At 39.8% G+C, this 25,684-nt stretch overlaps 1 protein-coding gene across 2 annotated transcripts in view; it reads right to left on the bottom strand.

Annotated features, from left to right (window-relative positions):
- LOC150091062 (dual oxidase maturation factor 2-like) overlaps window positions 1-25,684 on the bottom strand; it is a 228,812-nt gene that overhangs the window by 153,823 nt on the left and 49,305 nt on the right. For both annotated transcript variants that reach the window (XM_090381525.1, XM_090381516.1), the window contains exon 3: window positions 19,183-19,240. In XM_090381525.1, coding sequence (XP_090237651.1) covers window positions 19,183-19,240 — 58 coding nt within the window. The remainder of the gene's footprint in view (window positions 1-19,182; window positions 19,241-25,684) is intronic.

The raw sequence follows: 25,684 nt of genomic DNA, 5'->3' as shown, positions 1-25,684 counted from the left end.
TCAGAGGAGTTTACTAGCACAAGATAAAGAATACAAGAACATTACCGTATTAATCAGCCACATGGGCTCAATTTAAACACTTTTACTATTGTACTCCACATTAAATGGTCGATTATACGTATATCATTCGCTCAGCTATGTCAGGCCTTACGTGGACTCTGATAATTTATTCGTGCACCTCTTTTGTAGTCATGTTTTTGTTTTTCACGCTATCCGACACTCGGGATGTCTTAATAATTTCGCTATGATGCTGTTTGCAATCCATCTTTATCAGAAAATTGTTCTCTGTAGAGAATTACAAATTTGTAGCAAAATGGTATTCATCGAAGAATACTCGTTGTGTTATCGAACGCATCACTACGAAATCCTGCCACAGAAACAAACTATACGCACCGCCAAAAGTACGACTAGCCGAACCGTGCAATGTAGGTTGAAGGTGAGCGATGCAGCGGCGGTCAGAGAACTATTTCAGGAACTTAAGGTTTCTACAGGCACTTTCACTGTACACAACTAAATGTAAGAAGTCAGTTAATGTACCCAGTGCGTTACATTTCAGGCGGGTTAGCAAATAGTAATAATTGATGATTTATTACAATAAAACAAAAGAGCAAAGAGCACCGACTTTTATGCGCTAACCGAAAAAATTTCGTTTCTACACAACTTCCATATTTCATATTCATAATCCCAGTCAACCTGTGACAAAAAACATAATACTGTATTCAGTTCTTTAGATACAATATACAGTATATGGATAGCCAATGTGATATGTATGAAATAATAATAATAATACAATATTTATTAGTCTTAATAAATAATACAATACAATTTATTTTTATCAAGAGAATTTGTTTACAATAAATGAATCTTAATAAATAATAATAATACTTGGACACTTTGAAGCAGAACCTCCTTACACTCAGCAGGAGACTACGCCGATATAAAGAAAGCTCCCAGAGGAAAATAAACAACCGAATCTTCGATAAGGACCAAAGAGGTTTCTTCGGAGAAGATAGGAAAGAAGGGAATGGACCATCCGACCAGAAAGCGATTGAGGAGTTTTGGGGAAATATATGGAACAGGGAAGTAGGACATAACAGCCGAGTCCCCTGGATAGAACTAGAATGCAAGAAATCCAAGGCCGTACAATAAATGAGAGGGTGGGAGATTCGGGAAGAAGAAGTAAAACAGACGATCACGAACTCTCACAACTGGCGAACTCCAGCAATAGATAACGTTCACAACTACTGGTACAAGAAGCTCACTTGCACACACAAGCACCTGGCAGAGCAGTTCACCCAAATGATAAGGCACCCAGAGATAATCCCGAAGTTTCTCATTCAGGGAATCACATATCTGAAGCCTAAAAACAAAGATAATCACATGCCTCCCAACAATGTACAAGATCCTGACCAGCTGCATAACCAAGAAGATATCAGACCACTTGAAGAGCCAGAACATAATGGGCCAACAGCAGAAAGGATGCAAGCGGCTGAGCAAAGGATGCAGGGAGCAATTAACCACAGATGCCGCGGTTATTGAGCAAGCCTACAAGGAGCGCCGGAACATGTACACAGACTACATCGATTACCGCAAGGCCTTCGACTCCGTGCCTCATAGCTGGCTAATAGAGGCGCTGAACATCTACAAAGTCAATCCGATAGTGACAACCTTCCTAGGATAAACCATGGCGAAATGGAGTACCACCATTAAGGTCGAAAACATCACAACCAGGCCAATCCCCATCAGGAAAGGAATCTTTCAGGGAGATGCCCTGAGCCCATTGTGGTTCTGTCTAGCACTTAATCCGCTATCCACCATGCTCAACATTAGCAAGTATGGATAAAACCTCAAAGAAGGAAGGAAGAACCTGTACACCCTCACCCACCTGATGTACACGGAGGATATCAAGCTATACGCTGGAACCGAGAAGCACCTCCAGCAACTACTCCAGATCACCGAATAATTCAGCAATGATGTTAGGATGGAATTTGCTCTAGACAAATGCAAGACCCACGGATTGCACAGGGAAAATTAGTTAACCTAGACTACCAGCGGCAGACTGGTAAAGAGATCGAAGCCATGGCAGAGGGAGAGGCCTACAAATACTTGGGGATGATGCAGGTTCAGCAGTTACAGCACAAGGTAATTAAGGCCTGCCTGACCGAAAAATACCATGAGAGACTCAGAAGCCTGCTGAAAGCAAAGCTGAACGGAGGGAACACAGTTAAAGCCATAAACATCTATGCAGTCCCAGTGCTAACATACTCCTTCGGGGTCATAGATTTTACTAACACCGAGCTGGAGGATATCATGAGAAAGACAAGGACAATGGTGACCAAGAGCCGCCAACACCACCCGAAATCTGCCGTGGAGAGACTGACAATTGCCCGGAAAGAAGGAGGAAGGGGCCTGATAGACCTCATTGAGCAACAGAAGACAGCGATAGTTAACCTGAACGACATATACCCCACTCAACCTAAGCGAGGAATTCCTCCCCCAACCAGGAGGCACAAACGAAGGCTAGAAAGATGGACAGAGAAGACACTCCATGGCAGACACTACCTATCTCCATCAAGATCACTAGATTAAATTGCTTCCAATGCATGGCTCAAGAGCAGGACGCTCTTCCTCGAGACTGAAGGATTTATGCTTGCCATCCAAGACTAGGTAATCAACACCAAGAACTATAGAAAATACATCGCCAAGGAGCCCGGAGTGTCCGATGACACGTGTCAACAATGCCACCTGGTCTCAGAAACGATCGAACACATGACCGGGATACAAGGTGATCACCCAGACTGAGTACACTCGTAGACACGACCAGGTAACCAGGATGATACATCAGAAGCTACTACGGAAATACCAGTTGATCAAAGAAAGTGTACCATACTACAGCTACGAACCCCAGGCAGTACTAGAGATCCCAACCCACAAGCTATACTAGGACCGCTCCATAATAACTGATAGGATAATCCCGCACAACAGACCCGACATAACCCTTGTCGACAAGAAGGAAAGGGCTACCTACCTGATTGACACAGCGGTACACAACACTGGCCACCTGCAGAAAACCCATGAGGAAAAAAATCAGGAAGTACAAGAACCTAAGATGTGGTATATGCAACAAGTAACGACCATCCCGATCATCGTGTCAACCACAGGTATGGTGCCAAAGACTACATAACAGCCTAGAAGCAATAGGTCTCCCAGCGAACGCCTACAAGGAACTCCAGGAAGTATCGATCCTGAACACCTCTAGGATAGTCAGAGATTTCCTCTACTAACAGTAACACCAGACATAACAACAACCACCCTGTGTCTTGGAAGCAATACCCGTCACGAGGTGGAATTCCCAATCGGAGAAATAATATAAGAGCAATAATAATAATAATAATACAATATTTATTAGTCTTAATAATAATAATACAATATTTATTAGTCTTAATAATAATAATAATAATAATAATAATAATATATTATTATTATTATACTCTAAATATAACTCTAAATAATAATAATAATTGCCTGATTTCAATTCATCTGATAGAAAGAAACTTTGGCAAGGCTCGACAAATCGTTTCAAAACAACTAAATATAAAAGTTCATGAAAATCCGTCCACGGAAAGTCGAGCTGTTACATGTGGATGGATGGACTGGTAGGTGATGACAATAGGCGAATTATGTATATATGCTAACGCGCCTAAACACTTTCCTATTTTGGTACGGTTTTAACGGATCACCCTGTAGCCTTTCATCTCCAGCATTTTCCAAATCTGTGTATGTATCTAAATGCATTCTGTAGGTTCGTTCAGCGTTAGTGTCTTTCGCCTGTAGCACAACGGTTATAATCACTGTCTTCCCACACCGAGTGATTAAAGCCCGAGTTCGAATCTTGTTAATGACGACAAGAAATTTTATGAGCTTATTTGTCATAAGTAATGGCTGAATTATTGTCTCATGGGAAGATAGCAATGACAGACACAATATAGTGATGCTCCTTCGTCTTAGTACCTTGGGCGATTAACACACGGCTCACCCAACACCTAATGGCTAAGGGTTTTGTTTTTCATGTTCCACTTCGTTTTGCTTAAGCTTGTTCTCTGTTACTGCAAGTCGTGATTGTGGAATGTGCTGAAAAATAAATAAGTTTTCTGTTTATACTCCAGGATGACCAAACAGTCAGAGGAGTTCGCAAGATAGAATACAAGAAACATCACCGTATTTAGCAGTCACGTGCTTGAACCCCGGTCACTCAAGGCACGTGTACTTATGCACCCGCTCGCTTGACCACTCGGCTACGGCGACTATTAATTAAAGGATTAGGTCTGGCATTTTCTCCTAAAAATTTTATCAATATTATTAATATATAATAATAATAAGAAGAAGAAGAAGAAGAAGATTCTTTATTAACATAAATTGTATAAAATAGTGATTCCTTACACAGAAAGCGAGAGGAATCTTATAATATGTTGTTTATACAAGTGATTTTTTTAATAGAAAAAAAAAAAACTAAATAATAATTAATAAATAAAAAACAGAAATTGTAATCAAACTATAAAAATGAAGAAGTAATTACAACGAAAAAGGTCTAGAAGTTGAGCAGAACATGAAATGACATCGGCTAACTAAGACCGGCACTTACATAATTGTCCTTTGCAAACAGCAAGATAGGACAAGATGGATCGCGATATGCCTTGTGTATAGTCCACAGGTCGATGTCGATGTTGAGCGAGTGGACAGTATCCAGAGTCATATTTGGGAAGTGTCTCTTGAAATTCTGTAACCGCTGGAGCCTTGAGCACAAGGTGGGAGTACTGCGGAGATGTCGGCGTGGCAAACGCCAACCAACCGTGTTCCAGATGTTGATGTGATTTACAGTAATAGATAGTATAATCTAATATGATAAATATTTATAATTTATAAATATTTTAATATAATTTAATATTTACCATTTCATTAACTTTCAAGATTCGATAACCTTTTCTGCATTCTAGTATTTATGCTTTGCTCACCACAGTACACAACAATCTTTCTCTTTCGGTAATTCGATCTACAAAGCGTAGTGTCCCAATCGATATGTTATGGAGAGATGGAAATGACTTTGATAATTATGAAGGTGGGCATCACCAAGAATAAATAAATTTTTAGAGTGATTATTACATATCTGGAAATAATTCCGATTACTTTGCTTAGATAGCTTATTGAGTCTGTTTGATATAGGGGTCCTATTTGGCCTTTTTAACATTTAAAGACACTGTCCCACTGATGTACGGTTCTTGAAGTACCTCCAAAAACGAAAGGCAAAATGAAATGTTCTCTGGTAGTAATTGAAAGGGATGGATCAAAATGTATAGTCGACAGATTATCAATATGACTCGTATTCTTCTATCATCCATCTTATCTTATCATCCATGATATGTAGCGTGAATTGGTGACGACTGAAAAAAGAGAGTTATTGAATATAATGTCTTATGAAGTAACAAGTATTCTATATGTGAATGACGGGATAAATGGCTAAAAGGAAATCCTGTTTACAATAACTCAAGGTGAAACAAATTGTCTGCAGTCTTTTCTGCCGTTGACTAATCGTTGTGAATAACTAGCCACGACGTCACATGTGACTATAAATAAACCTTTTCATTTTATAAAGAGGCAATTACACATTACAGTATTCAGTACAAAGTTCAGTTCCCAAAAATTGTTTTATGCACTTTCTCCCTCTGTTTTTAACACCTATTAAAAAAGGCGGGGATCGGTGACAGGAAAGAAGAAAAGTGTTCCGGAAGTGTGTATCCTATATCTTATTGGTCAGCATCTTGTGCAAAAGTGTCGATGTCCTTCATAAAAACAAACCTTACTTGTTTCCACCGAGAGCTGTCGAGCATAAATCTATTGTTGCTTTATGTAGGTGGTCCGAATATCTAATTCCCTACTGTAAGTGATAGTGATAGGTCTAACATTCTCAATGCTTTTAAAGCGAAAGCTATTCGAAAATAAAATAATAATAACAATAATAAATAAGCACCATTTCACATCTGGTACGGATAAACTGACGCTTAATACATTCTTCACGACTGAACTGATGGGTATGCGGCCGGCTTCCTGAGTGAAAGTGAATATCACCTGCTGTAAACGAAAAACACAGAAATGTCTGACCCACAAATTTTATTTATAGAATGCAATTTCCGCGCGTTTTTCTATATTGAACACTTTAAAAATTACATTAATAATAGCATACATACTCACTTTATCTGTACCAGGCTTACAGGAGGAAACCTTTTTATCGGGGGAAAAAAATGTTTTTTTTTTTTCTCTTTAATAGTTTCTTCTTTAGTCCATAATGTGAAAACCGCCACAACGAGTTTCTTCAATAATTCGCTACTACAAATAAGTAGGAGTTGGCTCTTGAGAATTACCATTTCTACTTATTTCTAATAAAGTGTCGCAACTCTGACAGCTGTTTCAGGAAAGTGCCAAAATAAATCATTGGCAAAACAACTGCCTGTATTTTGGCACCTTTATTACAAATAAAGCATATTGTGTGCATAGTGTGCATAGTATTAGGGTCAGGTGCCACCTGTGGTTTCCCACATCTGCGCTATATGTTCGCTCTGAAGGAATACAGTACTACTGTAAATGCCAGAAAAGTGTTGTGTGTTGTATATGACATATTGCGTTAGGTTCTGTTATGTGTCCTGGCATTTGGCCGCAGGGCCCCTGGTGGGACTCCACGTTGCCCGCACACACCACAAGGAGGTAGCCAGTCTGCCCATTATTTTCTGGCTTGTCTCCGCCAGGGTTGCCAGAGCTTCCTGGACGGAGCAAAAAAAAAAAAAGGTAGAGTCGGGGAAGTATGAGTATACGCAAGAAAGGAGGGTATATCAATGGAGCAATAAGCGCCATCAGTTGAAAGTAGAACCCGTGAAGGACGATAAATAAAACACAGCAAGAGAGCTGCGTATAAGTTGCCACTAAGGAATCAGGTGGCCCGTACGCCAGTTGATCCCATCTAGGTTAAGATCGGTTGGCCAGTTAGGTAAGGATCAGATGTTTGGGTTGTTCCTATATTGTGTTGGCAATAATGAGCTCCGTCTTGTGAAGAGGTCTTGTGCAAACTTGGTAAACTCATAATAGTAGGTTTCTTCTGTGATGAATAAGTGTTCATTTCCTTGAGGGTATCTTGTATACGAGTAAACAGAATGCTGCGGAGGTCCTCATAGTGTTGACAGGTATATACTAGATGGTTCCAGTCTTCTATTTCACCACATGCACAGTAGGGGTTGTCAATGATTCCCATGGATGTTAGTTTATGGTTTATTGATCCGTGCCCAGTAATGGGGTAGGTGGTATAAAGACCGGGAGAAAACCAATTTGGATATTTGGGAAATACGGCATTCACATAGGGTATAAATTTCTTGGCGATTGGGCCCTTGTCGGTAGCAGTCCATCTGTCCTGCCAGGTCTGAAGTAGTAGGATGGCAATTTGTTTCTTTTCCTGCCTGATTCATTCAGGTTATTGATGGAGTGTCCAAGGATAGTTGCTGGTATACTCCTGGATAGACAGTAGTGGAGGCCCCTTCGAATAACCTCCAGATCAAGCGGAAGGACGCCGGCAAGAACCTGAAGGGCTGGGTTGCTAACTGTGCAGCATGCCCTTGTAATAGTAAGAAGGATGGTGCGCTGGATGGTTTCCAGTTAACGTTTGTTGTTGTAAAGAGTTGCCCTACAAATAAAGCAATGATATTTCTTACTAGGCAAGTATATGTATATGTTGCAGTGCAGTAAAGATTGATATTGATATTTATTACTTAAAGCGGTCCCAGCCAACCAATGGCAACCTCGCTGTCAGTTATACATAATTTAGCAGTACTCTTATATACTCCCTCTCCTGTTTGCCCAAGTACAGGGAGGGAAAAAAAATGCCATGACCAAAAAAGATTGATATGAACAAATTGAAAATAATCAAATTACATAGAAAATAAATATATATATAATTAAATTTCAGACAAAGTCCAAACTTCATTGGAAAGAGCTGCATCTATTCACAGTCTGTTGGAAAGCCAGGAGCTGCTGAGAACAGAAATGCCAGCGCCGCCAAGAGCTGACGAAAACATAAATACCAGCGCTAGGAGCTGCCGGGAACAGAAATGCCACAAGGAGCATTTCTGTTCTCGGCAGCACAAGGAGCTGGAGTTGCAGTGGATATAGCAGACTCAAGTCTCCACGATTTCACAGAACTCTAGGTAATTCGGCATACACCATACCGCATTACAAATCCAAGGCCTCCAGATGCAGAAGAGTCTTCCCACCTAAGAAATATTGCAATTGCAAAGGCTCGGAAAGGCAAGAAGCCTAGAATTGTCTCGCAGGCTTCTGCCATAAGATTGAGATTACTAACCCGAGATACCAATTCAATTCGTAGATCGCTGTACTCCTCACAGTTGTACATAATATGTTCCCATGATTCTCTTTCGCCACAATGGCAACTAGATCTTTCAGTAATTCCTAAATCATGCAACGTTGCTTTAATCGAAGCATGACCAGTTAATAAGAACATAGCTTGTACGTTTGGGGCAAACCATCTGAATTTTATCGAGGCTGCATTTCTTAAATCTGGGAATTTTTTTTGTGTAATCTGCCCTTTATCACAAACACTCCACCGCTCTTGCCAGACCTTTACCAAAGCATCCCAGAGTCTTGTCCTTTCCTTCCTGGGATCTGCCAAGTTGTCCACCTGTATATTCAAAAAAAGAACAGGGAATGCCACGGCGGATGAAGTAATCCAATGCACAATACAACAAATGAAGATCAATAGGCAATTTTCCAGTCACAACCTGCAAAGCTGGGGGTGACACAGGAGTGGGCCAAAATAAACAATCTAAAAATAGCATCGGAAAAGACTAGCTCCGTCCTTCTTGGAGGAAAGCTTAAATTAAACAGGCCACCACAAATCAAAATAGAAGGTACCACTATCAGACTAACCAACCAGATAAAGTACCTGGGGATAATTATAGATAACAATCTCTCATTCAAGCCCCATCTAAATTACCTCAGGAAGAAAATACGGAAATACACAGGACTCATACTAAGAATAACGCGAAAGGACTGGGGACTAAACAAGAGGACCCTCTCCTTATATTATAAGGCCTTATTTATACCAGCAATTATCTACGGCTCACCTGTATGGATGACGAAGACCAACACAGCAACAAATAGGAAAATATTAGAAACAATACAAAGGAACATACTACTAACCATCACTAGGGCAAGCAATACAACTAGTACAGCAGCGCTTCAGGTCATTGCTGGCGCACTGCCCCTTGACTTAAACGTAGTACGAACTGGATTAATGTATTATTACAAAAAGGCAATACCAATCACAACTAACGGCGTAACCCTCAATGTTACCAATTATTGGAAGCAGGAGCAAAAAGAATTGATGCACACCTAAGACATTTGACAGCCAAGGTGGAATGACACTACCAAAGGAGCATTAATACACAAATTTCTTCCCCTAGTAACAAAAATGTACCCAAAAGCACCAGCATGAATCTACCCGGGCCTCAACACTATCTACTTATTAACAGGCCACGGCCCGTTCAAAGATAAACTAAACACAATGGGCATAATAGAAGACAGGAATTGTCCATGTGGAGAACCAGAGACTTGGAGTCACGTCATGCATGACTGCGACAACTATGAAGATATAAGAGCAAGTCTTATTGTAAGAATTCAGTATAACCCAATCCACCAAGAGTCCCGACTATTGGACACTCAGGAAGAGTACACATCACTAACTAACTTCGCAATACAATTATCGCAATGCAACTGATCCTCGGGAGGACAATAACATCCAATAGATATATCACAAACCAAATGTCATGGACGAAGTAAAAATAAAGGAGAATCACAGAGGAGTCAAAGCAAGAGCAAAAGAATAAAATCTCAGCATGAAGAAATAGACACGCCATTCGAGCCTCAAGAGACCTGCACAGGGCTATTCCTCCTGGGAAAAGCAAGAATTCTGCGGCCGACCATCTCGGACTTGATACAAACGCTCTACAACGAAGTTCCTGAAAATGATGAAAACTGGAATGACATCAGAACTAGAATGCCATCTGGCTATCAAATCTCGCACCTGCGAGATTTCTTTAAAACCCTAATCCCTAACGGGGGGAGAGACACACGCTCCCTTCCCCCTGCCAACCCTATTTCCCTCTGGTGAGGCATGGGCATGCGCCACTGAAAAACGGGGGAGTCACCTTCCCTATCGACCCCTCTGCTTCCTATTTCCCCCAGCCTTCTGCCTCCCCATCCAAATCTGTCATCTCACACAGCGATTAGTCCTGCATCAAAATTTTAAGCTACACCAAAATTCTTGCCCGACCCAATTAGGCTTTATTAAAACTTTCAGCGTAAAACCCCAAGCAGTGCTCCTAAAGCAAAACCTCAAATTCGCAATAAAACATCCTCGCGACTGTTTATTTTTCTAATTTTTATTTTATTTATTTTGGTGCTAGCCACTGAAATCCCAGGAAAGTAGTTGGCAGGACCTGTCAGAGTAATGCACACTATAGTACTGATTCAATCACTGGTAACACCCGGCCGGCCTCCCAGTGGCTGGTATTGGTAACGTTGGGCCCGGTGGCTAACAGGTCGGATGAACAATGGGCACAACGTACTACATAGTACATATCCCACACACTTTTAAATCTCTGCCTTGACTGATCCAGAGAACATACGCAGAGATGGGAGAAATCCCAGGAACCGTTAGACCCCCAACATACCAAATACCAAGTTCTGCATGCCATGCACATCCTAAAGAGCATTACTCTTTGAATGGAACTGAGTTTTCTAGTAAATACTTTTCCACTTACATGCTCAAACCAAATTGGTGCACCAAACATTACAATGGGGATAAATACACAATCATACAGCAAGTTCAGCGCCTTACCTTTTATTCCCCAGCCAACTCTAGTGATTCGAGTAATCATCCCAATAAATTTCCTCACCTTTTCTGATAGATAAGTAACATGTGAGTTGAAAGTAAAAGATCCGTCAAACATAATGCCTAGATATTTTAATTGCCTTGCCGATTTTAGGCTCGACCCATTCATTCTCACAACTGGGGATCTGCTACTCAAAAATTGACCCTTGAAGACCATTGTCCTTGTTTTGGTTCCCGATACAGTCAGTTTATGTAACCTACATCAGTTATTAAGTTCAAACAAAACCTGCTGTGACCTGGTTTCTAGTTGCATCCGTGAATTTCCTTCAATAAGCAACACAAAATCATCGGCATATGCCACCATCTCTATATGCTCGAAGTCCCTACGCAACCAGTCCTCCAAAACTTGGTTCCACATTAGTGGTCCATAAACCGATCCTTGTGGGCATCCCCTGGTCACCTCTCGTACGATAGAATCAACAGTCGACTTAACAGTCATTATACGGTGCGTGAAGTAGTCCTTTACCACCCTAAAGGTCTTAGTTGAACAGCCTGCAAGTCTCAACATCATAAGAACGCTGCTCCATTGAATGGAGTCAAACGCTCACTCAAAGTCAATAAAGATTCCAAGGATATACTTACTGTTCGAGCCTAATATATAGTTTCGCAGTGCCCGAAGCGCATCTTCTGTTCCACGACCTGGAGTAAAACCATATTGACTGCGAGACCAGCCTAAATTTTTCTCAGTATAGTCAGTAATCGGTCTCGCCAGCATCTTTTCAAATACCCTTCATTGTGAAGATGCTTATAGGAGTTCTGAGTTCGACGAGGATTATCTCCAAATTGGCTGTTCCTAATGACAGTATTTATGCCACTTGTCATACATATAGATTTGCATTCGATTTCTTTCTGCAGACCTAATCACAACAAGTATGAAAAGTTGAAACGTTTTAATAAAATTCTTTCAAATTGTGGCCGAATTGATCAATCTCGGGAAGAGGTGTAGGGGTTCTGAGAAATTCAGATTTTCTCTTGGATTAACGCCAAATAGACCACAGAATATGCACAATTTAGACACGTTATGGCAATGCCTCATGGTCATAGTTGCCTCGGAGTTTACCGCAAAACTGGTCTAAAGCAATACAGACTGTTCATGTGCTAGTAGCTGACTGATGTCATACTGTTGAGTATAAGGTCCGTCGGAGGTTAGATTTGTATGAGGAGGTTCTTGTAAGTTTTTAAAGCGTGAAGTTTTGAAATAGAAGAAGGAATATGCCTGCTCATATAACATTGATGCCGGGTGGGTTAAGTGCCTGCCTGGCAACCCAAAGGTCGCGGGTTCGAATCCTGCCTCGGGCTTGGATCAAAGTACTGCAAAAACCTTGGGAGGTGCATTATGGCCACAGAAACTAATGTAAATAAATAACATTAATGATGTAGTGGTGAAGTGTGAACAATACATTATATAAACGATTCTGAGCATGAAATAACTTCAGCTCTTTCACTTTAAAACAATATTAAAAAAAAAAAAAAAAAAAGGAATTTAATTGTGTTGCTGGAAATGATATAAAATCACGAAACAGAAAAAAAAGACCCATATTAAAATAGGAATGTCGGCTTCAGTCATAATGAAGAAAATTACTAAGAAATCAATCTATAACATTTGAGTTTTATAAACATTTTTGTTAAAATAGCCTTTACTGTGCAACATTTCTCTTCTGCGCGCATGTATGTGAATATATATAAGTGTACTACATTGACGCAACAGAAACATTGCTCATTCCCTCTTTGGCAATTCTGTCACAATGACTAATAGGGCCAATGGGTACACGATAATTACAGTTTGATTAATTGCTTCACAGAGACATACCAGCAACTAATGATAATGAAAAATTACTCACTGGAAAACATCTACCTATGCTACTACAAGGAGAACAACTTAGTGAAAAATATATAAACATGTGTCCATTAGGTGTCAATATGCTTACTAAAGAAGTTTAGTCCATACTTTTATATGTTTATACACGTGTTTTCCTCTTGTGCCATTGTTAAAAATTTTAAAGGGGTCAAAATATTTGACGAGATATTATATCCTGTAGAGAGAGAGAGTGCGTTATACTAGTTACTACATTTTATTAACTTTCTTGGGTATTCCATATATTGTGTATAATTGTTCTTAATAATTGCAATTGAGCCAGTGATATTTTAAATCATAAAAAGAGATACAAAAAAAATGTTCCTGTTTATACCGGCACATCCACTAGGTCAGAAGAGTTTACATTAATTATTTTGACAATGGTACGATTACTAACTGTATTTAGCAGTCATGCGACTTGAACAGCAGTCCATGTAAAGCGAATACCCTAGCGAATTACCACACGGCAACACTGTTTGCACAAAGAAACTCCCCCCCCCCATCAAAGATGTAAAAACACTTTTATAAACCAGTTTTTGGGCATTGATTCAAATGTGTTCTCGTGTTTTTTTTTTTTTCTTAATAATAGCTTCCATGCGTAGTTTTCGTAATAAAACTGCTGATAATATCAGTACAACTTAAGACGAGTTCATTACAAAATGTGAGAATAGTTACAATTAAACTTTTACAGCATAAACCCAATAATTGTACAAATAGTTAAAATAGTACAGTACACTATTATAAAAAAATATATGTGCAATTTAAAAATCTTATGCGAAATGTCGGTACGAGGTCCAGCAGTAATCTACCAACATATGTTCAGTCCAGAAACATTGGTAGCGATTTTCCATTAACTTAATATCTTGATTGAATCTCCGCCCCCCCCCTCCGATCGGCACTCACCGTCCCAAAGTTTTTTGGAAAATAAATCAAAATGTGAATACAAGAAATGAAGTTTCAGCAATATACGAAAACCCATTTTATATGCATCGAGCATTTTCTGAATTGGCTTTCAAATGGCTTGCTTACTAAAACTTTCAAATGGCTTGGAAACTTTGTGGGTGCTGAAGACAATAGGTCTTCAGCACCTACAAAGTTTCCAAGCCATTTGAAAACCTGATATGCTTTTAGTTCTAATAAACTGTCATTTTTCAAGCTTTCCTGCTGAAAGTCTGGTAAAGGCTCACAAAGTTCCCTATTTCACTGATATTTGAAATTTTTCGCTTAAGCAGTGAAATCCTCTCGAATTCATCTTACCCATCTTTTTGACAAAACTGGTCATTAAACCAAGTTTAATATGGAGAGGTGGAAGGAACATTTTTCATTGGATTCAATAAAGGAACATAATGCACACTACTCGTTCCTGGATCATATGTGCTTCTTTGAGGCCAGTGATGTCTACTGTATAATAGTCTGCGGTAGAACAGCTATCTCATATGCATAGGAAACAATTTCCGAACTCTGCTTGCATGTGCTATACTAATGTTTTTGAGGTCACGGCATATATTCCATTGTTGAGTGCTGTTCTGAATTTCTTCGAGTAGTCTCTTCATATTATGGTATGTGTCCTTTTGAGAACAGAGTGGTCAGTCGGCAAGGATGTTTTTAGGTTCCCGTTATGCAAACAAAGCAGGTGAACAGCTTTCAAACTTCGCTGTGAGGAGTCGATGAAGAAGCGCCATTCAGATGCAATGTGCCTCGTGCATTTCCCTACACATACCACTGATATCATGACAGCAGAAGAGTGGAGCATTTACTATAAAAATTATCACCAAAACTTGGTTTCTTTTTCGATAGTGAGGCATTTTGATACTTCTTAACCAACTGCCTCTGCAACAACCAATCCTGTTCCGGTCTCTCTTAATCGGGTATGTACTCAAAATCGGCTAAAATTCTTCGGTATCTGCCAGTAGCGTCTTCATCGTATTCTACAGTATTTCGTATTCGTATTCTAAACAATCTGGTCCACGCTATGGAGTTACCGGAATTGGGATACTGTCATAGTGAAGGATTGGTCTCATCGTTGAATTCAGATGCGGGTAAACAGCCTTGTTCTTGTTTTTCGCTCAGAACCTAATTACATTTACATTACGAAAGTAACCACAATCATCGTGGCCTTTTTGTTTTCTCAATATCATTCGTAGTCATGTTATCCATTCTGTTGGTGTGTTGTTGTAGGACATTAGGTATAGCAGAAACTTAGGACGTATTGCGCCGTATAAAAAATTATATAAAATGTATAATATGTCTGTAAATTGCCTGTGTTCTCTGATCGATTTGCTGTTTGCTGGCCGAAAAACCCGTGTTTCCGGAAGATAAACCATGCCCCATTCGCCAGAGACCGACTAACTCAACTGCGTTGTGGTCGGGGGAAAAAAAAAACATAAAAATTCGTCGTGTTATTGAGGGATTTGAACTCGGGTCTTCTTCACCCGGTGTGGAGACAGCGGTGATTATACCAACTGTATTACCCACGAGGACGTAACCCATTTGAACAAACATGTAAATAACGTGTGACGCCCACGTCTTATTCTGATAATCTAGAGCAGTGCTTCTCAACATGTGCATCGCGAGTACTCCTCACTTGGGATTCCGTGCTGAGGAATAATTTTACCTGTTTTAATTACAAGTATTAGCTATTTGAATATGATTTACATCTTATTTTATTCATTTTTTAGATTTTTATACTCCAATGCCATATTTGAATAGCACAGTAAAATGTAATATACCGGATGGTTATAAAATAAGTTTCCCTATTCAGGAGACCCTAGTGTCAAAAAGGTTAGAGATAGCGCTGTGAAAATCGGTGGGTATGTCAGTTAGGGTATGGGGAAGCGATCTGTAGAAGAAAAAAAATTAGTTCACCAGGAGAGAAATTGGGCACTGTAAACATGAGATTGAATACTTAACTTAACATTATATTTTAATATCAGAAATAAGGATTATATTTTAATATCAGAACTTAGAAATCTACAGATATTGTTCTATGTTCTCTCCTTCATTTGACTTGACATTCTGAAAACGGAGGCCTGGGTGCGACACAGTTTCGTGTAGCATCTCTTTGGGGACGTTGGGTACGTCCCCAAAGAGATGCTATTTTTCCTTCTACAAATCGCTTTCCATACCCTAAATGACACCGATTTTCACAGCGCTATCTCTAACCGTTTTGACACTAGGGTCTCCAGAATTGGGAAGCTTATTTATAACTACCCGGTATATATATAAGATGTATATATAGAAAAAAGAGACTTAAAAAAGTATAGGGGAGGAAGAGTAATAAATATAGTTATAAAATTAAACTGTACGGAAATTAAATTAAACTGAACAGAACGTTAAACTATAGTTTTATTAAGTGTTCTATAAAGTTATAATCTTATTAACTAACTGATAAGAAGATAACTGTATTTACTTTTCACTTCAGTTAATCACATTTTTCTATGAAAAAGAATAAAAATATTCAGTTAATTTTAAGAAAAAAAAATAGAATGCGCCTAAAGTGTAACGTACTGCGTACATTACCTAACTTGTAATCGAAATATGTTATCGGATTTTTACACATTACTTAAGAAAAAGTTCAACCGTTATGGCTCAGTGTATTTCGTTGGTCCCTGGAAGCTTTTAAGATCGATCATATCTTTCCTTTCCTTTCCTTTCCTTTCCTCTCCTCTCCCCATATAAATTAAAATTATATTTCTGGTATTTTATAAGGAAAAGTCAGATCGCTGCCAAAGTTTTAGCCTACATTCTGTTGGTCCTTGGAAAATATTAAGTCCAGTTACGATTTCACAGCCCTCGTTCACTTCCCCCCATAGCCTTTCCTTTCCTTACCCCCCTCCACACGACCACAAAAACCTCTTCATATAAATGAAAAGTATATTTCGCGTATTCTAGAAGGAAAAATTGGATCGCGGCCAAAATTTAAGCCTACGTTCTGTTGGTCCTTGGAATATTTCAAGTCCAGTTATGATTTCACAGCCCTCGTTCCCTTCCCCCCCTCGTCGCGACTGGGGGCTTAAGAAGAGGACCCTAACCCTCTTCTATAAGGCAGTCTTCTTACCAGCAATAACATACGCATCAGGAGTCTTGTTCCACAAGGCAGTAACAGCAGTAAACAAAAGGAAGCTAGAGACCATTCAACGTTCAGTCCTACTGACAATCTCGAGAGTCTGCTGTACTGTAAGCACCCACGCCCTCCAGGTCCTCTTGGGCGCTCTCCCCCTGGACCTGGAGATCGTCTGCTGTGGGTTGCTTTATCAACTATCCAAAGGCAAAGCAATCACCTGCCTAGATTACACAACTGATCCGGCGAACGATCGTAAACTCGAGAAAAAAACGCCTTCTCATCCACCTACAGCAGGCCTGGCAAACCCGCTGGACGACTTCGACAAAAGGGGAAGTCACCCGAAGATTCCTACCGGATAATCAACTAGTGTTTCCCAAAAGCCCAAACTGGTTTTCACCGGGACTGCTGACATCTTACCTGCTCACGGGACATGGCGCAAGAAGAGCAAAACTCTCCAGTTTCGGATTGAGTGACACCCCTCTCTGCCACTGTGGACAGCCAGAGACGTGGGAGCACCTCATACACCACTGCCAACTATACGAAGACCTCTGCTGCCTCTTAATAACTAGAATACGTTTCTCGCCAATAAACCAAGAACAATATCTCCTGGAGAGCGAACACAACTATAAAGCCTTAACGCAGTTTGCGCAGGATCTTTTTACTAGAAGAAGAACATACCCACAACCTTAGCAGGAATTTTCCCACAAACTAACCACTCGACATCCATAATAAAGATCCTTAGATGTGTCAACCAAACAAAAACCTAACAGCTACAATCTGAAAACCTAATCATTAACTTAACGTGGATCTGACCACTGGCTTAAACTGGAGTCATTATCTGGACTTGACCACTCACACGGACTGGACAACATGTCCCAGGAATGGCGTACGAAGACCTGACAAAGACATTATGCAGTTTGCTGCCGAAACGTCATTAGGCGATCTGAACCGGGTACCCTCACTCGGTTCACTTTCCTTCCCTTCCATTGGCAGGGGATGGTTACTCTGTACCCTCCCCCCGGCCATCCCCTATCTTCACCTGGTGAGGCATGGGCCTGCCCCGCCGACATTTCGGGGTTATCTTCACTATTGACCCCATATTTCTGTCTTTAACCCCCCAGTCTTCAGTCTCCCTTCCCTCTCTAGCTATCTTGCGACTAGCAAAACTGAACTCTAACCCGTATAACTTATATCTCTTTCGGCCTGACCCAATTTCTAGCGTTTCACCCCCCCCACCCTCCACTTTTTTTTTTTTTTTTTTTAGGTCCTAGCCACTGAAATCTTAGGAAATTAGGTGGCAGGACCTGCCAGAGTAAATAGTAAATTTCTAAAATACTGGTGTACCTTGTCTGCTTCCACGAGGTATAGTGTGGGCAACGGTGGGTCTCATTTGAGACCCAACGGCTAAAAGACCAGATGAACAACGGTACAAAACATTACACACCACAATATCCACACACTTTTAAATCTCTGGCCTCTACAGTGTTCTGTATCACACCACAATGTATATTACGCGGAGATGGGGGAAACCCCTGGTGCCGTTATACCCTAAACACACTATACACTATACTACATACACAAATCGGCTTAAATGAAACTATGTTTCGCATTAATCGACAATAAAAATGTTCACTTCCACAAAATTTTCAACTTATATTCTGTTGGCTCCTGGGCTGGTTCTAATTTGAATTCCAGTTTCATAGCATACCCTCCCCAGAAATGTTACTGTAAATTTGGAACAGAAGCTCTGATCCATTTCAGAATTTCAGTGCTTACCGGGAGTATTTTAGGAATCTTCCTAATAAATATTCATATAGTTAGATTGATCTATTTTGTTATAAATCGTGAATTATTACTCTTTGCTAATGCGCCCGAAATGTAACGCGTATATTAACTTTTATATTCATGTACTTCGGTCTCATCACAAAATCAAGACGTGCTAGAGGAAAACTGAAAACAGATTTGAAATTAATTTTTTTTTTTCTGTTTATACTCCGGCACGACAACCAAGTCAGTAGAGTTACAATAAATCGTCGATACAAATATTTATCGTATTTAAGTAGTCACGGGCGTGAACCCCGGTCCACTCAAGGAGCGCGTGGTATGCACTCTCGCTCCTGACCACTGGGCTACGTCAGGCCTTAATCAGCGTCCAAAGATGTATGTAGTCCACCATTTTTTTATCCGATTAAAAATAAAAATACTTGTTTACCTCTATAATTTATTCATTATAGCAATATTAAAACTTATACTTACTGAGGATTACTGCTCCTACGAAAAGGCTAATGGTGACACTTACAAACGTCGATAACCGCTGTGAATGAAATGAATGAATGCATTAGAAATTCTACTATGAAAACTGAGAATATTTAATAGTCCGTTTTATAATAATATATCATATATTTTTCTATTATAATATACAGTGAGCTGGTTTTGCGTTAGAAACTCCTACCTGTCTATAATACAGCCAGTACACGTCTTGGTATGGATATGCACAATGTCTTGCAGGGTGTCTTATTGCAATGCTATTCTTTCGTTGCATATTGTATCCATTAATCCTCGGCCATTGTTAGAGTGTATAGTCGTAACATTGACGGTCCTTTTCTAGTAGGACCTAAACATGCTCAATTGGGTTGAGGTCCGATGAGTTGAGCTGCCATGGGAGGACGTAGAATTCATTCTCGTGTTCCTGAAACCACTTAGCATCCTGTCGAGCCTTGTGACATGGCGCGTTGTCTTATTGATAGACGGCGGAGTTGTCTGACCACACTGTCATCATGGAGGAACGTATTTGGTCGGCGATAGTAGAAAGGTAGCCGTTCACATCGAGTTAGTGACTAATGGTGATCAGAGGATCCAGGGCATGCCACGAAAATAGTCTCCAAACCCTCTTTCTCTCGTTTCCTACCATCCGGCCTTTTACCCGCCCTCCCCTTTATTTTTCTCTTACACAATGCTTTTTTTTTTTTTTTTGTGTGTGTGGGGGGGTTTCGTCCACCTGCCACCGCACTCTTCCCTCTGGTGAGGCACTGGGCATGCCACACTGTCAGCAGGGGCCATCTTCCCTGTCGGCCCCCTTCCTTCTGTTTCCTACCCTCCAGTCTTCTGCCTTCCTCCCTTACGTTTCTCTTACACAACGGGTTTTTTTATATGTGTATATGTGTGCATGTATGTGTATATATGTGTGTATATATTATTATTACTTTTCTTACTTTTCTCTTACACAATGGTTTTTTCAACATATATATATATATATATATATATATACAGTATATATATATGTTTATATATATATATACAGTATATATATATGCCCCACAGGTCTAAATTATTGCCCGACCTATTTGGCCCTAGAACAAGTTATCAGCGAACAACCCTACACTCTGTTAAAATTACAAAGTATTTTATTATTTTTTGGCGGGCTCCAGGGTTTCCTCTATTCGCTCTGTTAAAATTACAACCGTTGCTCAAGAAACAGCAATCATCTCATTCCCAAATCTGGTCCTATCCACTGAAATCCCAGGAAAGTAGGTGGCAAGAGTACTCTTGCATCCAGAGTACTCAGTCAGGATGGAAAATGTCCTGATTCTACTTCGTGAATGACGCGAGGAACTTTTATGGGCTTTTCTTCACTCCGTGGTTGAGTTACTCAGGCGAGGACAGCGAAGTTTTCCCATTTGGAAACTCGAATTTTTCGTCCAGCAAAGCAGGCAAATCGATCAGAGAATCTAGGCAGTATACAGACATAACACTCACGGGTAGATGAGGTAATACTCCGATGGCCCTAATATGATTTTTTTAAAACTGCATTGGCAATACGTAGGTTGTCTTCTATCTTATATTAATTCCTCGAGATTAACAAATTACGATTTGATAAAAGCACAATTGCACTTATGCGTCATCTGTGTTTTTTTTTTTTTTTTTTTTCTCACCGCCATGGACTTCCGCCGTTTATATTAAAAACATCTATTTTTTTATATTATTGCCATTGTCATATTATATGTTATTGTCATCGTCACTATTATATTGTCATATTATATGTTATTGTCATCGTCACTATTATATTGTCATATTATATATTTATCTGTTATTGAATTACTGCAGCCACCCTGCGAGATAGTTTCTTGACGGGCTTTCTGTATCAAGATACCGGAATTTTGCTCCATTCAATCGTAGTCAGTTAATTCACAAAAGTTGAAGATTGCGATTTCGCTTTCAGTTGTTTGCTAAAATTGCCTAGAGGTGGTCATTTGGAATAAGATGATAGCTCTGGGCTGGCGAAAGCGAGATTTGTTTAGGTGTTATCCTAAATTCACTATTATTGTATTATTCGTTATTGATGCTATTCATTATCAACTTATAGATTGGACTCTTTTCCATAGAATTCCCGTGTTCGTGTTCGGTGCACAAAAACCGATGGCCCGTTGCACGTGTGTAAACAAACATGTGCAACGCAATAGCTTAAGATCGACAGTTCCATTAAAGTGTACATCGAACTGAACTGTTTCCTGGAAATATTTGATAAACCCAAGTACATCCATCTGCTACAGGATTGAGTACACTACTTATTATTTTCTACTATTATAGATCGATATATTGCGTCCACCGTATGTGTCATTGAGACACAGGCTAGATTTATGTAGCGACTTGCGTTAGTATTAGTATTAATAGTGGCAAATGATGCAAGAAAGCAAATATCAGCTCTCTAATTATACTGTATCAGCCAAAAAAAAAAAAAAAAAGAAGAAGCCGACACTTACCATATCACTTGTTCTTCTCTTCTAACAGTTTGTTTAGTTCGTCCTTGAATTTATTAAAACTAACCGTCTCTACTACACCAGATGGAAGTTTATTCCAACAATCGACCACCCGCTGGCTGAAGGCAAATTTTCTCATTGCTACCTTACAACCATCCTTCTTCAGTTTGAATTTATGCCCCGTCATGTGTGTGTGTGTGTAATCTTACCAAGAGGACGGATTCCATCAGTATTGATCCATTAAAAGCCTTAATTCATACCCTTTTATTCCTCTCGCCAATCTCGTTACTCTTCTTTGCACCATTCCACTTGGTGGCTTCATGCTTATAACATCTCGAATAAATAATATCGTATGTTTACAATAAAGTTCTTATTTATGTTTCATGCTGCAGATGTAAGCTATAAGGCAAGAAAATTTTAGAACTATCCAATTGTGGTTTATAGCAGCTAGACAGTGCGCTTTTGGTATCGTGCAGATTCGAACAAGCGATATGACGTACATGTACACTGACCATCCTGTCACGGGAAACTAATGGCCAACTGCTTATGTTTATGAGAAGAAACAAATAATCCGCTCTCTTATCAGTTACTCTCTGCCTGGATACCGCTCGTATCGTCTGTATTCAGCTCTGAATACAGTACTATCGGCGATCAATATGTATTGGCCTACAAATATTTTAGTTAGGGATTTGCTATTATGTATATATACACTGCCGCCCATTAATATCCGGATATGCCCTCCGTTGACAGTTGGTCACGTCTTACCCAAGCACAACATGCCAAACACGAACTATAAACATGCTCGTATGCCTTCTAGGAGACAGTAGTACGATTGTGAATGCAAGATGCCACGATCGACAGAGTTAAGACTTACATGGAATGATAAAAAGGTACCACTTAAGCAGTCGATCTGCACGTGACATTTCAACCACAGAAGGCATCCGTAGGTCGACGGTTGCTAATGTTATCTGCAAATGGAAGTGAACTGGTGTGATGAAACCATCACGAAATGGCCCAGAAGACCTACGAAGCTGAAGGACCATGAGAGAAGAGCTCTGCAAGGAATCGGAACGCATGCCGACGTTATCGCAGTTGCCATGGTCGTGCAACCCTCTAATCACCCCGAATAATGCCAGACGCCGTCTATTTTGGTGTGTATTCTTCGACCATACACCAATGGTAAGACGTGTGTTGGAGTGACGAGTCGTTGTACATAGTCTATTGTCCGGATGATACACCCCTGGTTGTGGCGAATTCCTATAGGCAGCCACTTGCAGGGATGTATCATCCGGACGATGAATTTTACTGTGATTGTCCGCGGTTGTATTTTTATGGGTTTGGCCTGGGACCATTGGTTGTTTTGGACAAAACCATGAGTGCTGAGATCTATTTAGGTGTCCTGGACAATGTGTTATGTACGTTGTGGCAGCATGCTGAAGAACGTACAAACCTATATAAGCAGAACAACGCTTCATGTCATACTGCCCACTTTTGAGGACGTGAGCATTGAAAAGTTGGACGGATCAGCCCGGAGTCCTAATCTCAACTCTACAGAGAACCTGTGGGATGAATTGGATCGTCGGGTGCGTGTGAGGAGTAAGTGCCCAAGAAACAGAGCTGAACAGATTGCTGCTTTGAAGGCCGTATGACGCCAAATATCGTAGTGCATTTACAAGAAAACAAAAACAAACACTGGAGGCTGTCATAAAGGATAAGGGTGTCAGCACATCTTATTTGTTTTCTTGTAAATACAGATTATTTATAGATATGCAAGTGTCTGGATATTAATGGTGGGCCAGTGTATACTATTAATAATCGTAAGTTAATCTTTGATCCATTGGTTACTGAACTAGATCCATGAATATAGCAAGAGATGGTATTCTGGAGAAGGTTGAGGTCCGTTTAATTATAAAATTTCTCCATTTACAAGGCAAAGAAGCAAAACCATGTAGATATGAAATATGGGGAAGATTGCCTATCATATGAGACTGTGAAAAATTGGAAAAGACAATCCGGATGTGGGCGAAGCAGTGTACACGATGACCCAAAAGAAGTACTCATCTAAGCTACAGACCCTACCATTATGACTAAAGTGGAATAACTACTCCATGAAGACAGACGTGTGACCATGGCGCCGGCAGCATGGTGCAAGTTTGGATTTCGAAGTAATACACAATTTTTTTAATATTTTCATTAATTCATTGAAGCATAAGATATTGCATGTATTCGAAAATTTGGAGAACAAAAAATTTCTTCTCACATTCACCACCTTGCAAAAAATATCCTGCCGTCACCCATGCGTGAGACTATAAATTTTACAGCAAATGAAGTAAACAATAGCCGTGGATCTGTTGGTACCGTAATGATGGGGTCCGAGATTGTTGACACCTCCTAAAAAGCTCCACAGGGATGCGTGTTCTGCAAAATCATTTAGGGTTAGTAGAGAGAATGTTGGTGGGAGAGTGCATCTTCCCCGTTATATACGAAACTTATATACGATTTCTCAGAAATTTTGAGGTGAGTTTCTTATAACATAGAAGGTTTCAATCATTTAAATCAATCGACTTTGGTATGCACTGTATCGAATACGGTAGGTACTCAAATAATTTTTTGCAAAAATAACACATAAAAAATACAAAAAATAAAGTTTGCAAACGAAAACGATACATGTTCCTCCTTCTCTGTCCAAAACACACACACCACTGTTAACTTGGCATTGCAAACTCAAAAGACAACCATTCGGGAACACCCTGTCTATTATTCAACCCACTCTTTCTCATTTTCTTTCTAGTTATTTCTTCCTGTAACTCTGCACATAGTAACAACTTCTTGACTTTTCCATGCCCAGCAAAAAGAAAGATATATATATACATGATTCAGGAAATCCACTGCTTTGGGTTTTTCCATTACCAGTATTAAAAATTAATAACTCTCCGAATAATCATTTATGGAATGCAGTATGTTAATCTTTTCTTCAGTTTGCACCGCCTTTCCCTCATAGGTTCAGCAACTAGAGGTGTGTTTAAGGCGTTTCAAGGTTGTGCGTGCAATATTATTTGGACGACAGCCTGTTAGGTACGAGTAAGAATTACATACAGATGCATATCAAACAGGCAAGTTAACTAACACAAAATGGGGGACGTTAAAAGCAGAACTAATGTAACAAACTGTTTTCTTTTCTGTCCTATTCTCTCAAAATAAGAGTATTAAAGATCTGCAATATAAGTATTTTTAAATTCCTTATATTTTGACAGGTATAAAGTCTGCTGTACGTAAGGTAGGAAAGCTTTGCTCATTATGAGCTAAATGTAGTCTTCATATTTTGCGAACAGTTCATTAATTAAAGAGATCTATCTACCGTTAGGCAGAGCATGAGATGGTCCTAAATTTCAAGGGGATGTTTCCTTGTTTCTCTGATCCGCAGCTAAAGTCAAGATAAATTACAAAGCCGGATTCCGGCACGTAATGGGATTTCCCTAAGAAACATAAGATGGGGGTCTGCATTTTGAAGAGATTGATTGTCAAGGTTAGCAAAGAAATGTCATATTTATAATTACTGTATACAGGATACTAGTACGTACACTGAGTACATGATTTCCTTTCTCTCCGCAGGAAGGTCGTAAAATAATGGAACAATGGGGTTGTCGGCAGTAAACCATAACAATGGCAATGTGAATAGAGGTGGCATCTCCACTTGCCTGCAGGCCTTCATAATTAAAAAAGGATTTCCCTACAGAAAGCGTTTGCTGGTGGGTGATGTGTTTCGTTCATGTAAGGTGGTAATAGATTTAAAAAAAAAAAAAAAAAAAAATGGCACGTGTGCCGAGCACGCGCATTAGATGGTTTTATGTGAAACATCCTTGGCGAAATCCGCGTGCATTTTCGATGTGCACACGAACTTGGTATTTATTATTGTTTCACATCAATAATAAATACTAAGCCAATAGACTTAATTACCCATTTGATCGCCCCTGGCTGAAGCTACAGATGACGTCACTTCC

The sequence above is a fragment of the Mastigoproctus giganteus genome, chromosome 1 (genome assembly GCF_048544385.1).
Source record: "Mastigoproctus giganteus isolate SK-2022 chromosome 1, ASM4854438v1, whole genome shotgun sequence".
In the NCBI taxonomy this organism is placed as follows: Eukaryota; Metazoa; Arthropoda; class Arachnida; order Uropygi; family Thelyphonidae; genus Mastigoproctus; species Mastigoproctus giganteus.
The sequence above is the reverse complement of the archived record's forward strand: the minus strand, read 5'-3'. Positions and strand labels throughout refer to the sequence as shown.